General features: G+C 38.2%; 1 protein-coding gene and 1 pseudogene across 2 annotated transcripts in view; both read left to right on the top strand.

Annotated features, from left to right (window-relative positions):
- LOC149037059 (uncharacterized) overlaps positions 1-13,502 on the top strand; it is a 68,195-nt gene that overhangs the window by 46,447 nt on the left and 8,246 nt on the right. The window contains exons 7-9 of the mRNA XM_089187640.1: positions 11,852-12,012; positions 12,621-12,808; positions 13,162-13,330. Of these exons, the coding sequence (XP_089043766.1) occupies positions 11,852-12,012; positions 12,621-12,808; positions 13,162-13,330 (518 nt within the window). The remainder of the gene's footprint in view (positions 1-11,851; positions 12,013-12,620; positions 12,809-13,161; positions 13,331-13,502) is intronic.
- Positions 4,583-9,170, top strand: LOC113682709 (uncharacterized; annotated as a pseudogene). The gene is made up of 5 exons (XR_016181154.1): positions 4,583-4,992; positions 5,957-6,485; positions 6,645-7,471; positions 7,825-7,937; positions 8,874-9,170. The product of XR_016181154.1 is annotated as an uncharacterized LOC113682709 (transcript).

Here is a 13,502-nt window from a genome sequence, read left to right as displayed (position 1 = left end):
AGCAAAGTTATCACTCAACAGATACTTAACCTTTTGAGGCCTTAACGTGATTAACATGCTACTTCTCCCTATAATATCCATAAATTATCTAACACACATGTTATGAGAATACTCAAACTTATCAGATAGAAGTTATCTTGATCTAACACCAAACTCTCGTTACTAATTCATTAGGAAATTTGTAACATCTAAAGGGGAGAATTAACAACTAGATCTTGGGAGTTTAAGGGTTTACGTTCATTACCTGAGTAGCCTAATACAAAGACCACCAGAAGCAAGAGAGGCAGTGAGTTCATTGTCCACGCTCAGCGTCCGCCCTCGATTCACCTCTGGACAATTCTTTATGTTGAGAAGACAGCGACAAGCTACAGAAATCTGCTAAAGTAGACAAAGTGGTCCACAACGTGTCTTGTATCACAGCAGAATCTTGCCAGATCAAAATCAGTAACATATAAATTTCTGCCAACTCGAAGCCCTTTATATTTTATTAAGTATTTACCACATGATATCTCGAGGTTGACACTCCAAGATAGTAAGGTTTTACTTTCGAAGACAATCGAGTCATGAACAAAGGTAAGTTTCTAAATAAACTGTGGTGCTACGTCGGTGAGGAAGTATGACAAGGTAATTTGGTTTTATCAACTGAGTTGATAACTAAGCTGACGTTTCGAGCGTTAGCCCTTAGTCTATAACTCTGACAGCGTCAGGTAATACCATAGTGACAAATAAAGGATTTCTGCCAATTCGAAAGACTGCGGAATCCTCACGCATTGCTTATATTGATAAAGAAGACAGTAGTTCCAAGCCATTGCCAAAACAACATTCGATAGACTTCTTTATGAAAGTATATTGATTCTTATTTCACCGTTTTTTGCAGTATTTTCAGATTCTCGTGTTTTATTTTCTGTTTCACGTTCTTATGTATCTTGGTTTTAAAGGCTTTAAAATCAAAATCGAAGGCAGACATCTTTTTGTAAAGGATTTCATTTCCCAAGGCACTTTTTGTCGGGAAAGTAAAACTGAATCCACTTTCTTGACATATCACTACCGTCAGTTAAATTCTGATAATAATATGTATAAAAAAGCAACGGGTTTATCCGGTCAAACTGAATCAGAGCATGTTAAATGCTTTAAGCTCTACGTAATGGATGGTTACCAGTCTCTCTCAGTCTTCCGATCGCTCAGATGGCAAACAAGGGGGCGATAAGACCTATCCAGTTACGTTACCCTCTTTGTTGATTTGCGCTCTAAGTATCAACCAGTCTGTTTACTGTTCTTTACTTACTTTACTGCTTTATTTTGTTTCTAGTTCGCTTACAGAATTCAGCTCCAGGAAAACGTTCTTTTTAAAACAAAGAGAAAATTAGCATTCTGGAAACTCCTCTGTACTTTCCCTTGTAATCGATTTTTTTATAGATCTAACTTATTTTCTGTAAGTACGAAGTCGATTGAAAGTGGTGTGAGCATCTGTAGATTCTAAAAATTCGAAACAACCCGCGTTATTAGACTCAGGGTAATAATAAACCTCATTCCCTAAATCTAAAGATATCTGATCTACCGGTAAATCATTTTTTTTAAGTACTAAGTAGATTGAAAGTGGTGCTCGCTTCTGTAAGAGTCTAACAGTTCCAAACAACACACGCTGTAAGACACAAGATGATAAACCTATTCCTTTCAGAACTTTGGGAGACGCAATGGCCTGTGATTGAGGTAAGCGGGCTGAACTTCACGTCGATAAGCCTGGATTCAAGCCGCTCAAAGTTTTAATTTAGCTTCAAAGCTCTGCGAAAGGAATTTTCCTTTTTTAATTTTCCCCCCGTTAGTTTTGAGTCGTATTGAGAAGACGCAAAAAACCCTAGCTCTTATACGCGCTCTTCTACATGAGAAATTAAAGCCAAGCCTAGAATTAGGGTTAGCTTAATCCTAAATTAACGTTAATCTCTTTCCGAACAACTGAGTCTAGGAGTATAGCAGGATAAGTTAGCATTATCAACTGAGTTGATAACGTAAATTGGCCACTGTAAAGAGTTTCATAGCTAAGGAGTATAAATGTGTTCCGACAAATCCCAGGGAGCGCAACAAAATGCTGTGGAGTAAACAACAATGAACAAGTATCTTGTCCAAAAGTGATACTCCCAGTCGTTTCACGCCACAGAAAGTGGGATAAGCTACGGCGATATAAGCCACTTAGCTAGAGAGCAGACTTAACCATTTTTTAACTTTTCTGTGAGATATAAGGCACATTTTGTGAAATACGCGATACGAGTTGTACGGCTGGCACTGCGGTAAAAGGCATCGTTTGATAGACCTCAATCTCAAAGTAGCACTCATCTTTTCCAGCTCCAAAAGATAGAAAGTACAAACAAATTAAAAAACTTGTTCCAAGTTTTGATGTGTTCTTACCTGGAAGAAAGCTTTTTCACTTATCGCTCAATGACAAGCCTTTTTTCTTGTCTGTTATACCTGACAATGGTCTTGACTATGATATTTATCTTGTGAAGGTTCTTCTTCTATTCTAAAACTGCTACATTGTAAAGTTTATTTTCCGCACAAGCTGGCAAAACACACAAACCATGGTCACTGTGACGTCAATTTACTGAATTATTTACCATATACACGTTACTTAATCGAGGTAAACGGCAGCCGAAACTCTTATGATACAAAAGAATCAAATCGCTACACCCATGTGTCACTAAAAATATTTCATCCGTCAGTAAAGATAGACGCCTTAAGTTAAGAGGAAATTATTTCTTTTCACTTAATTATTGTAGCATCCTTTCTGTTATAACCCATTTTCCCATCAATGCTGATAATTTGTCAATGAACAAAGAAGGGACCGGTAGTAGCTGGTTTTATTTAAACTTGGGATCCAGTTAATGTTTAATTTAATTTGTCTCTCTTTGCTGGTTGTGTTTACTCAGTTCAGATTTTTCTCTTGCAAGATAATAGATAAACGAAAAATCTTTCCATACTGAAAAGCTTCAGAAAATTCTATAAAAAAATTGACAATTCACCTATAATGCAGCTTTTCGTCTTTTTAACGTTTTGTCCTGTGTAGATACTTTTTTGCAGGATGGGCAACTCTACACACAGTATCTAAATAAATTTTTTTTTCGCCCAAGAAATAGAAGAACCACCGTATAGACTTCACTTCACGGGGGGTACAGTGGGAAAAAAAATCGTTTTTATTTTTTAGGCGCAATGCAATGTAGTTGATCGTAAAATATTCGACGGGTGTAACCGTATTTGATCCCTAGTAGAGGTCACAACATACAGATTAATAATGCAACACTAACATATTGGTCTGTTTGGTTTGCATGAAATAATTTATCTCTCGTAACAAAAAGTATCCAAAACCAGTCCACAGCATCGGTGGAACTGTCAATAGAGGAAGACGGTCGCTGCGGTAAGTTTTCGACTATAAGGCTTCTTTATCAATTGTGATTATTTTAATTGATACCTGAGTAAGCTTAAGATGAATGTTCCATTGCTGTGCAGTCTCTCTCATTTACGTATCTGTGAACTTAGTAAGACTCTTTTCAAGCGGCAGAAATGTTGTTTGGGTTAAAAATTCCATATAAACTTTTTCCACGAAATCACAAACTTTACTGTGTGGGTCCCTTGAATTGACGCATCCGGGTCTTCCTGTCATTCAGTATACCCCTTTAACTGATTTTTGATTCTCCCAACTGTTCGACTGTCCGCATTCAGTGGTCGTGATCGCCTTCACTGACCTACACCTACAGTTTTTATCGGTGTTAAACAGTCACTTGGTACCGGAAAAAATTTACATACCAAGAAAATAAAAACATTCGAAGTATATGTAAAAGAATTGTTTGAACAAATATAAACGCACCTCGAATATTTCAGTGTAAAAGTGTAACTATTTATAATTCGAGATAAAAAAAAGTCCCACGAGTTGCTTTTCATGGCAAAAATAAGTAAATCTGTTTATAAAAACGCTTGTATTTATGGTTGATTTTACTCCTCGATGAATCAGTCCCACGCAGCTTTGATGAAGGTAATTCCGGGGCATTATTTTCACATAATGCTTACGGGCATTACGGTACCTACAAAAATAGAACTTAACACTAATTCAGTTCAAACCATTGCTTTGTGAACAAAACTGCAATAGTTCAAGCTTTCAATCCAATGAATCTAGACGTTTCTGGACAAAGGGATGTCTTAGTTTTAGACTTTATCGAGTCTAGTGATACTCCATGGAACGAGAAACATACAGTACCCCGCTAAAAACCGAAAAGACCGAGGAGGTGTCATTTGGACATCCCGATTCCTTACTACCGAGGAATGATTGAACTCCTTGACTGATAATCCAGATTGACAGACATCACATGATAATTGTTTTTTTTATTTGTCTTTTACAAAATGATAGCCACCGTTTGAGTTTATAAATTTTCATACTTTTGTTTATAATCAGGTGATTGGAGTCAGATGTTTGTGAAAGTTCACGTTCTTGAAGAATCTAAGCGATGAAGAAGTCTGTTTCATTCGTTGCTGTAGTCGCGCTCTTAGCTCTAGCCAGTACTGTAAATGCACAGCTTAACGATGACGAAGTACTATCGTCTTTGGTAGATGTTTACGGAGGCACAGCCGGGGCGGATCCAGCTTCCCAAACTTACTTCATGTCCCATGGCGGGAAGAAAATGTTCGAACAGGCTTCTATGCTCGAAGCTATGGCTTTGGCTAAAGCAGGCAAAGCTAACATGGCCAGCAAGACTCTTGCTTCTTTAGCGCTTCAATGCTTTCTTGCTGAGCTGCCTCAAGAATGGCGGGCTGTTGGAGATCTTTTAAATGTCATGGAGTCGAACAGATTATTCTTCAAAAAAACTCTAACTTCCGCGCGACAGAGTCAAGAAGCCATGAGACAAGCCATCAAGGCGAAGCTGACGGCGTTTCAGAGGTCTGGCTCAAAGACAAGTGCTGCTAAAGAAAAACTTCAGAATGATGTCAAAGCCTTAATGGCTGATCAAGGTTTGGTGATTGGTTTATATTAAATAATTCAAGTTATTCCTTAGTGTCGAGTAGTGTATCTATATATTAGAGACATGATGTTCATGGCTGGAGCTCCGTAAAGATAAATTTATAAAATAATTGAGGCGTCGTGATTGCAGATGCTCAAAACCAATCGTTTTTTGCACCGCCAAACCATAATTATTTCATAAAAGCAATAGAACACATCCGGCTCGTGATTTACAAACTTTTCTCGTGTTTTACCCACATCCCGCGTGGACTATTACGCTAGTAAACCGATAGAAAGGTCAGTCTACTGCTTTATCACATACTGGGAAAAATCTGAAATGTTGATTGGCTGATACTTGGGGCATTTTCCTTAATCACGAGGGCACTTTTGGTAATCAAGAAGGCATGATTACTTGACCCTGATTGGTCAATAGCTGCTTAACAACGAGATGTTGTTGTTGAGATTCGCTGATCATTTTCTTTTATCAGTGGCTGCTCCACTGTTCAGGGATTAGGCGAATCAAAACACAGTGTATAACTGTGAGTGTATAACTTAGCTCTTAATATAAATCTTCATATTCTCTTAAACGCGGAAGACATAATGGCATAAGGATTGACACCCGGTAATCTGGATCAGAAGGTATGGGATCGAACCCCCATTACAGTCCCCATTAGATTCCCTAATTTGCTCTTGTAGGAAAGACACGATTTTCCTCTCTTCAGAAAGATGAAAGAATCAATACCAGCAAACTGTCAGGAAAATCTAATTACTTTCTTGGAAGGTGGGAGGTGGGTAGCCTGCCTTGAACTAGAGGAGCTCCCATACTCATTTCGTTACAACAACGGACACTGGATAAGCCTCAATGGAGTATCCTGCTTAACTCATAATATAGACCTTTTCTCTTAAATGAAAGTGACTTTTTTTCAAATATAACTTCTGCATTTAACGCCAAATTGATTTTTGTTTTCTATTCAGATACTGCCAGAGAAGCCATTTTTAATGCTTGGAAAGCGGATTTTGCCAAACTCAAACAGCTTGCCAATAGAAACAGACCATCTCCCAAGGAGATTAAAGCTTGGCACGTGTATGGAAAAGTGCGATACTTTGTGAGAAGGCTAGACTTTCCACCACAGCTGGCAAACGTCCGTCCGTTCACAGACATTCTTGGGATCGTTATTAGCGGCATGGGACTCCACGATGCAATTAAAAACCAAAACAAAATGGGTATTGTCAACAACATACTCGGAATTGTTGGTTGCACCGTTGCCTTGGGTTTGTTTGCTGCTCAGACTGTTGCAAAACATGTAGCGAGTAAAGTACTGGCTAAGCTGGTGGGATTCATACCGGTTGTTGGTCCCGTTCTTGCAATTGCCTTTTTCCTTGCATCTATTATCGTCCAGATTCTTTGGCCGAGAAGCTTAGCTATAGAAACGGCGAACAAGTTGACGGAAGTGGCGAGCCATGAATTGCAAGGCTACAGAGATCAACTAGCAAGGGCGCAAGGGTGAGTCTTTGATGTCTTTGCATGATGGTGAACATAAATAATATTGTCAAATGGTAACCATTCATATGTTAATGCAGGTTCCCAATTAGTAGTGATACGACTCTACTTTCTTATTCATGTTGTCGCTTGCATTGTGTCATTTGGTGTTTTCTGTTTCAGCTTTGGCTGGCTGTATCAGATCAACTCTGGTGTGCTGATTGAAAGCACCAAAATTCGGCCAAATACTCCAATTAAATTCTTCCAGCCATCTTGCAAAACAGGCACAGCTCCTTGCAATCCTAAGACGGCTGTCTACCGAAGTAAACGCTATCTTGTGTTAGGAGAGGAGCGACGATCTACGTACTCTGACAGCAAATTTCAGTTGGATGTTCGTTATGACTTTTTGGGAGCTCCGCTGGAACGCAAGTTCTGTGGTAATACCATCAATGTTAACACTGGGAGTTTCCGCGAGTACATCGAATTCCTCTCAAGAAGGTACCGTATGGCAACCGTAGGACTCGTTCATCCTAATGTGGAGATCGACACCTCAGCTGTACCCCAGTACAATGATGTGGACCTTAGCCACTTCTCCGCTAGGGACGAAGCTTCCAAGCGTGAAAGAAAGACAAGCCATTCGGATGACACTAGAGCTGGTCATTGTGAACCGGAGAGCGACCGAATCAGCATTGATGAGTTGACCGGATAAATCCCGTACATGGGCAAGTGAAGATCGACACTGGAGCAGGGAATGATGTGTTCGTAATAAGTGGCATGGTGGGTCGCAATGAGTATACTAAAAATGATTTCCTGGTCGTTGATTTAGGAGCAGATGGTAACCTGCTGTCAATTGGAGCTACTCTCAATATTGGAGGTAAACGTGGAAGCCTCTCGTCCGGAATCTTCTTCGATAACTCTTACGGCGACGGAGATCTTTACTTCATGAAGGGGGACTGGGGATGGAGAAGAGTAGGAAATGTGAAAGGAGTAACCATCTTTAAAGGATCCAGGTATGTGACCACTTAACAGTAATGGAAGAAATAATTTTTATATTCTCAAAAGCCAGATGGGTCGGATATCCAAAACTGATCAATAAATGTTTTCATTACTGGTAATACTAGTTTCTATTGATCAAACGACCAGGGGAATCCAAGTTCTTCACTGACTCTGTTCCTGTAAACAGTTGGCTTTGAATCGTTAAAAAAAAGAGAGATTTCTCCTGAAGTGCATCGCCCTTTTTTCATTCTGATTCTTTTAAATTTCGTTGAATCTAGTTTTCTCACTTACTCAACTCTAATTCTTTCTTAACATCACTCGTATTTATAACGATGAATACATAATCAATTGTTTATGTTTCATTCAGACTTCATGATGAGGTTACCATGGGAACAAAAGGACCATTCACTGTCATACAGAACGAAGGGGCCAATATATACTCTTTCAACATGTTTGACTTGGAGCATTTTCGGGAAAAAGGTAATTACAAGGGCGTAGCTAAGGGTAAGGAGGGGGAGGGTCCTTTGTTTTTTTTTGTTTTTTTGTTTTTTTGTGACATTAAGAAAAACACGGCGTTGAGGTCGACATGATGATCTGGCGAATACCCTCTGTTTGACACAGTGTGACCCTCCTTTGAAAAATCCTGGCTACGTCCCCGACTAAACTATGGCTTCACCCTTTAGTCTACTAGGTTAACTACCTGCTATTACGTATTACTACTACCACCACTAGCATTACTATCTCTACTAGCACTACCACTACCATCATTATTACTGCTACCACTAATACTACTACTATTACTACTACCATTATTATTACTACTACCACTAATACTACTACTATTACTTCTACCATTATTATTACTACTACCACTAATACTACTACTATTACTACTACCATTATTATTACTACTACCACTAATACTACTACTATTACTACTACCATTATTATTACTACTACCACTAATACTACTACTATTACTTCTACCATTATTATTACTACTACCACTAATACTACTACTATTACTACTACCATTATTATTACTGCTACCACTAATACTACTACTATTACTACTACCATTATTATTACTGCTACCACTAATACCACTACTATTACTACTACTGCTATAACTACTGCTACTATCACTACTACTACTACTACTACTACTACTACTACTACTACTACTACTACTGCTGCTGCTGCTGCTGCTGCTACTACTACTACAGCTACCACCACCACCACCACTAATACTACTACTACTACTACTCATTCAGGTTCATGGTGTCAAGCGTTACCTCGTCTCAATCCCTTTGAGAGATGCTTGCTTTCTTTTGACATTTCGAATTCGACAATACCGTACGTATATTTACCGTATATCACCGTTCTCCTTCTAAGTATATATTTTCGTCATTGCAGGACAAACATTGCACTTTCAGATCATGGACATTTCCAATAATGTGCCCGAGATCCGGCTCTGGCATCAAGCTTTAGATCTTGTTACGTACGAGATCGAAGCCGACGGTCTTATCAAGTTGATATTGAGGAGCACCACTGAGGTTTTGGCAGAGGTACACCTCACAGGCTATATGACAGGATTGACAGATGCGGACATACAGTACCGCACATTCTAAGCCAGTAGTGTTTCCACCTCCAAATGTAATACTGATTAATTGTAAACTCAAGTATGAAAAGAATAAAGAGTTATAATCGTAAGATATGACGACTAATTCTAAACTGATTCTGCCACATTGGGTAGTGGGGGTAGCATTCTGTTAGATAAGCCATACTTAGCTCCTCGTTACTGCGCGTCTCCGATAGACCGAAAGGTATAAACCAATGATGAACAAGTGTTGTAGTTTGAGTCAAAGTATTGTGCTTTGTTTAATGAGAACTTCAATGAGTAAAAAAAATGAAATGGAACAAGTCACGAACGTGAATGTCACGAAAGAGAAATTTGCGCTCGTATCAGGTCGCGATGATGACGTCACGCCGCGGGTTTTCAAAATGGCGGATCATTTGAGTTTGACAAGCGACTAAATACAGGAATGGCTCCGACCTGTGATTGGATGATAAAAATAGTAATAAAAGTTAATAACTTATATCTTAACTCCTTGCACGTGAGTATGGTCAACCGCGTGTCTCGAAGCGGAACAATGAAATATCAATGTGAAAACGCCGATGATTCAAACAAGAAATGGCTACTTACTTAATGAAGAGAAGGCAGAGTCTAGCTTGTTCAGCGAGGTCGTTCAGCGATATTCCGGCGATGGAAAAGTCATCTGCTGACTAGTTCCGCTGACTAAATTCATTTAGTCAGTTCACGCGCACGAACAGAGACTGGAGCCGTTCCTGTATTTCACCTCAGACAGGAATAGCTCCGACTCAATTTTAATAATTTTTTTTCAATAATTTTTAAATAATTTTAAACAGTTTTTGAAAAAAAATTTAAAACTAAACTAGTGAGCAGCGCTGTGCGAACAGTAGTTTTAAAACAGATGAAGAGCCCGATGAATGGATTTGCCCTTTATGTCAACAATATAACCTAGAAAATCAGTTTTCCACGAAAAAAAACTCCCTCGATTGTGGCTAAGCCATATTTCTCCAGCAGAGCATACATTAACTGTAAATTAAAAACATCGTTCGCAGCGTCACGCAACATTGCGTGATTTTCCAAACGTGAGATGCAGTTGCTGCATTATTTTAAAACTTAGGAACTACATAGCCCTGTAGTAAGGAAAGAGGACAGTAAGAAAAGAGGGCTTCATTTGCAAGCACTGTAGACTTCAACTTAAGAAGAACCTAACAAATCGCTCTTTCAGTTTTTATCTCAGTGTATGAATTATTTAGCCAAAACGAAAAAAAAAAATTAACATACGCATGAGTTGGAGCCATTCCTGTCTGCGGTAAAATACACGAATGGCTCCGGTCTGGTCGTCCGCCTAAACTGTCTAAATGAGTTTTGTCAGCGGAGCTTGTCAGCGGATGACTTTTTCATCTTTATTCCTAGAGATTTTATCGATCATAGATCTTCCCTACTGAAAATGAAATGCGGTTTTCTTTCCACGTGACTTGAGAGTCAGCGAGAGGGACTTTCCCCTATTTACTTCCGCTATGCAACTTTGTAAATTTCGTTTGCAAAGTTTCGTCGGGTGAAAACGAAGTACTGACTGCATTAAGAAGGTAGCTACAGCGAGCACCACAACAATTTACGAACTAGAAAGATCGTTTAGTTGTTTTGGTAAGTGTTATGGTAGTTTAATGCTCCTCTTAATTGAAAGGATTGTTAATCTTCAGTCAAAATTGATCTGTTGTGAGCTACAGTGCCATCAAATTCTCACGATGTTTTATCTTTGAAGAGTCTTTCAGTTTTCGAGGGAGTTGCCTCGCATATAAAGTAAATGTGAACCAATGTTAAATGTGCCACACGTTCCTAAAAAGTTGCCCATGCAACCATGTAACTTATATGTTATGGAGCCAATTAAGTTATCCTTCCTAAGCCACCCTGAGCGGAACTTTTACTTAAAGAGTGAAAACGTTAAACATCGCACACCATCTGGGGTTTGCTAGGCAATGCTTTACTTTTGGGCGAAAAATTTGAGCTTCTATTTCCCTAGCTATCAACAGAAATCGTCAAACAATGTGTAAGGAAATTATTAAGACTTGAATCAGTTCCAAGGAAGGGAAATTGTGTGGGTGATCAAATTTCCAATGCCCCAGAATAAGATCTGATCCTTTATACAGTAATAACCCGCGTATAAGAACCTGAATTTTTCAATTTAGCCTAAATAGGTTCTTATATAAATGGTACTTAAAGGAAATTTAGCCTAAACAGGTTCTTAAATAGGTTCTTAAATTTGCATATGTATTTCATTGGAATATATTGTATATATATTGCAAATACAGTATCATCTCATAATAAATCATCTATAATGTACCATGTAGAGCAATGCCTATAGGCAGTTCAGTGCAGATACAGTAAAACTATATGTTCTTAACAAAACATAACAGTTTAATCAGTTAGTTATTAGTTTCTGCCAAGACACTTTTACAGCAACCCCACTGATAAGAACCTAACTAAAAACTTTAGGCTTAATAGGTTCTTATGTAGGGGGGGGCTTAAAATGAGAATTTTGGCCTAACAGGTTCTTAAAACCCAGGTTCTTATAAGCGGGTTATTACTGTAGTCCTAATGACTAAAGAAGGAAGAGAAATAAGGTGACAGGGTCATCTACTGTAAGCTCACATATGTAGGACAACATTCTTTAAAATTTTTCATTCGATAAAATTTCTTCATATTTCATTAAATTACATGGATCTAAAACAAAATTCATATCATCAACCTCATGCCCAATCATTTAAGCATCAATATTTCCTATTGCTTTTTGTATACTCAGATTCCTCAAGAGATATGGCTGAAACTTTAGCCCTTTTGATTGGACCAAGTTATTCAGCAGATTTGCCAACCTACTGTGGCCCCTTGCAAGGTGTAGCAAATGATCTAAAGTTGATGAAAGACATGCTCTGTGAGAATGGATTCCAACCAGAAAACATTAAGGTCTGTAGAAAGTCTCCAAATTTTTGCAGTCTGGCACTGCGTATCTTAAATTTATCCCTACCATTGAATGTATACAGTGTCCTAAGCCTATAGGGCCAGTGTTCCAAAGTCTTCATTTGGAAACCAAAAATCAGATTTTCAGTTTCATCATTCAGTGGCCAGCAACTATTTTTGAAGACTCGTGTGACATTTCAAGATTTAAAAAGAGGAAACAAGAAAGTACTAATATAAAAGGGCTACTTATATGGATCTGATGTAGTAGTTTATGGGGTTTTTCATTTTGCAAGATCTGGATGCAAACATAGCTGGGCAAGCTTTAAATACGTCAACAAAACAAATGTGGTGGCTCAATATGATCACATAATTGTTATCTAAAAAGTTGTATTAAAACATTATAAACAATAGATTTTTATATTGATTGAATTGCAGCATGGAGTACTGCAGACACTGGCATTTTGAGATTTCAAAGAATGATCTACTGTGTCAAAAATCCCATCAAAATATGCTCAAAACTCAACTTCTCAACACTGCTGTTTTAAACTTTACTTGATAACCTGGCCACTTACCTTATCATTATATATCAAAACCTTTCTATGCTTACATTTAAGGTCCTTGAAGGCCTGCTGGCATCACGGGCAAGCATCCTAGCTTCCTTAGATGAATTGTCTGTAAGGGCACAAAAAGGTTCAGTAGTTGTTGTTTATTATTGTGGCCATGGCCATAGCTTTGATCCTAAACAAGCTGGCTATTTTGATGAAGGCTTGATTCCTGGAGACTTAACAAGAGAAATGGTAAATAATAAACACATGTAGTTCCCATTTCTTAGCGTAACTAAATTTAAATACCGTGACCATTAGATAAAAACCATTTGACATCTTGGCACAGAGATGGAAAGAAGGTGTATGTAACAAACTGATCATTGGCCTAATCTATCAAATCAAAACTCTGGTAAGTTAGGGAGTATTTCAGTAAGTATAAATTTGCAATGAAAGAGGTGCTTTTCAAGTTTTCTCCCTGGCGAACACCTTTATGGGCCACGTCACTCTGATGTAAGTGTATAAGTGTAGCTCCTTTATTTTTAACATAAGATTGTAATAAGACTCAACTAAGTCAACCTTTTATGTTTTTAATTTTTTTTGCAGGTTGATGTGAATACCACATCCTTGATACTTGTATAACAGGTGAACATTTCAAGCCTCACCTGTCCAAGTTGATTAACAAGGGGGCACTTGTCAATGTTATCTTTGATTGCTGTTTTTCTGGCCGTATGTACAGAGGTAATTCAGAGGTGAAAAACACCTACACAGGCATAAAACAGGTAAACCACTGACCGTGGGGCAATACTGTAGCTCAAAAGTTTTTCTTGATTTGAAAAGGTGCAAAGCAGATAAACTTCTAAATGTATTTTATACTGTAGAATAAGTCAGATGATGTGAATGAACTTACATTTGTTGCATTTGTTCAGAACCAGTTTCAAATACTTTGGATCT

This window comes from Pocillopora damicornis, chromosome 11 (genome assembly GCF_964200805.1).
Source record: "Pocillopora damicornis chromosome 11, jaPocDami1.2, whole genome shotgun sequence".
NCBI classification, from domain to species: domain Eukaryota; kingdom Metazoa; phylum Cnidaria; class Anthozoa; order Scleractinia; family Pocilloporidae; genus Pocillopora; species Pocillopora damicornis.
Note: the sequence above shows the minus strand (reverse complement) of the source record. Positions and strands in the feature narration are given on the sequence as shown.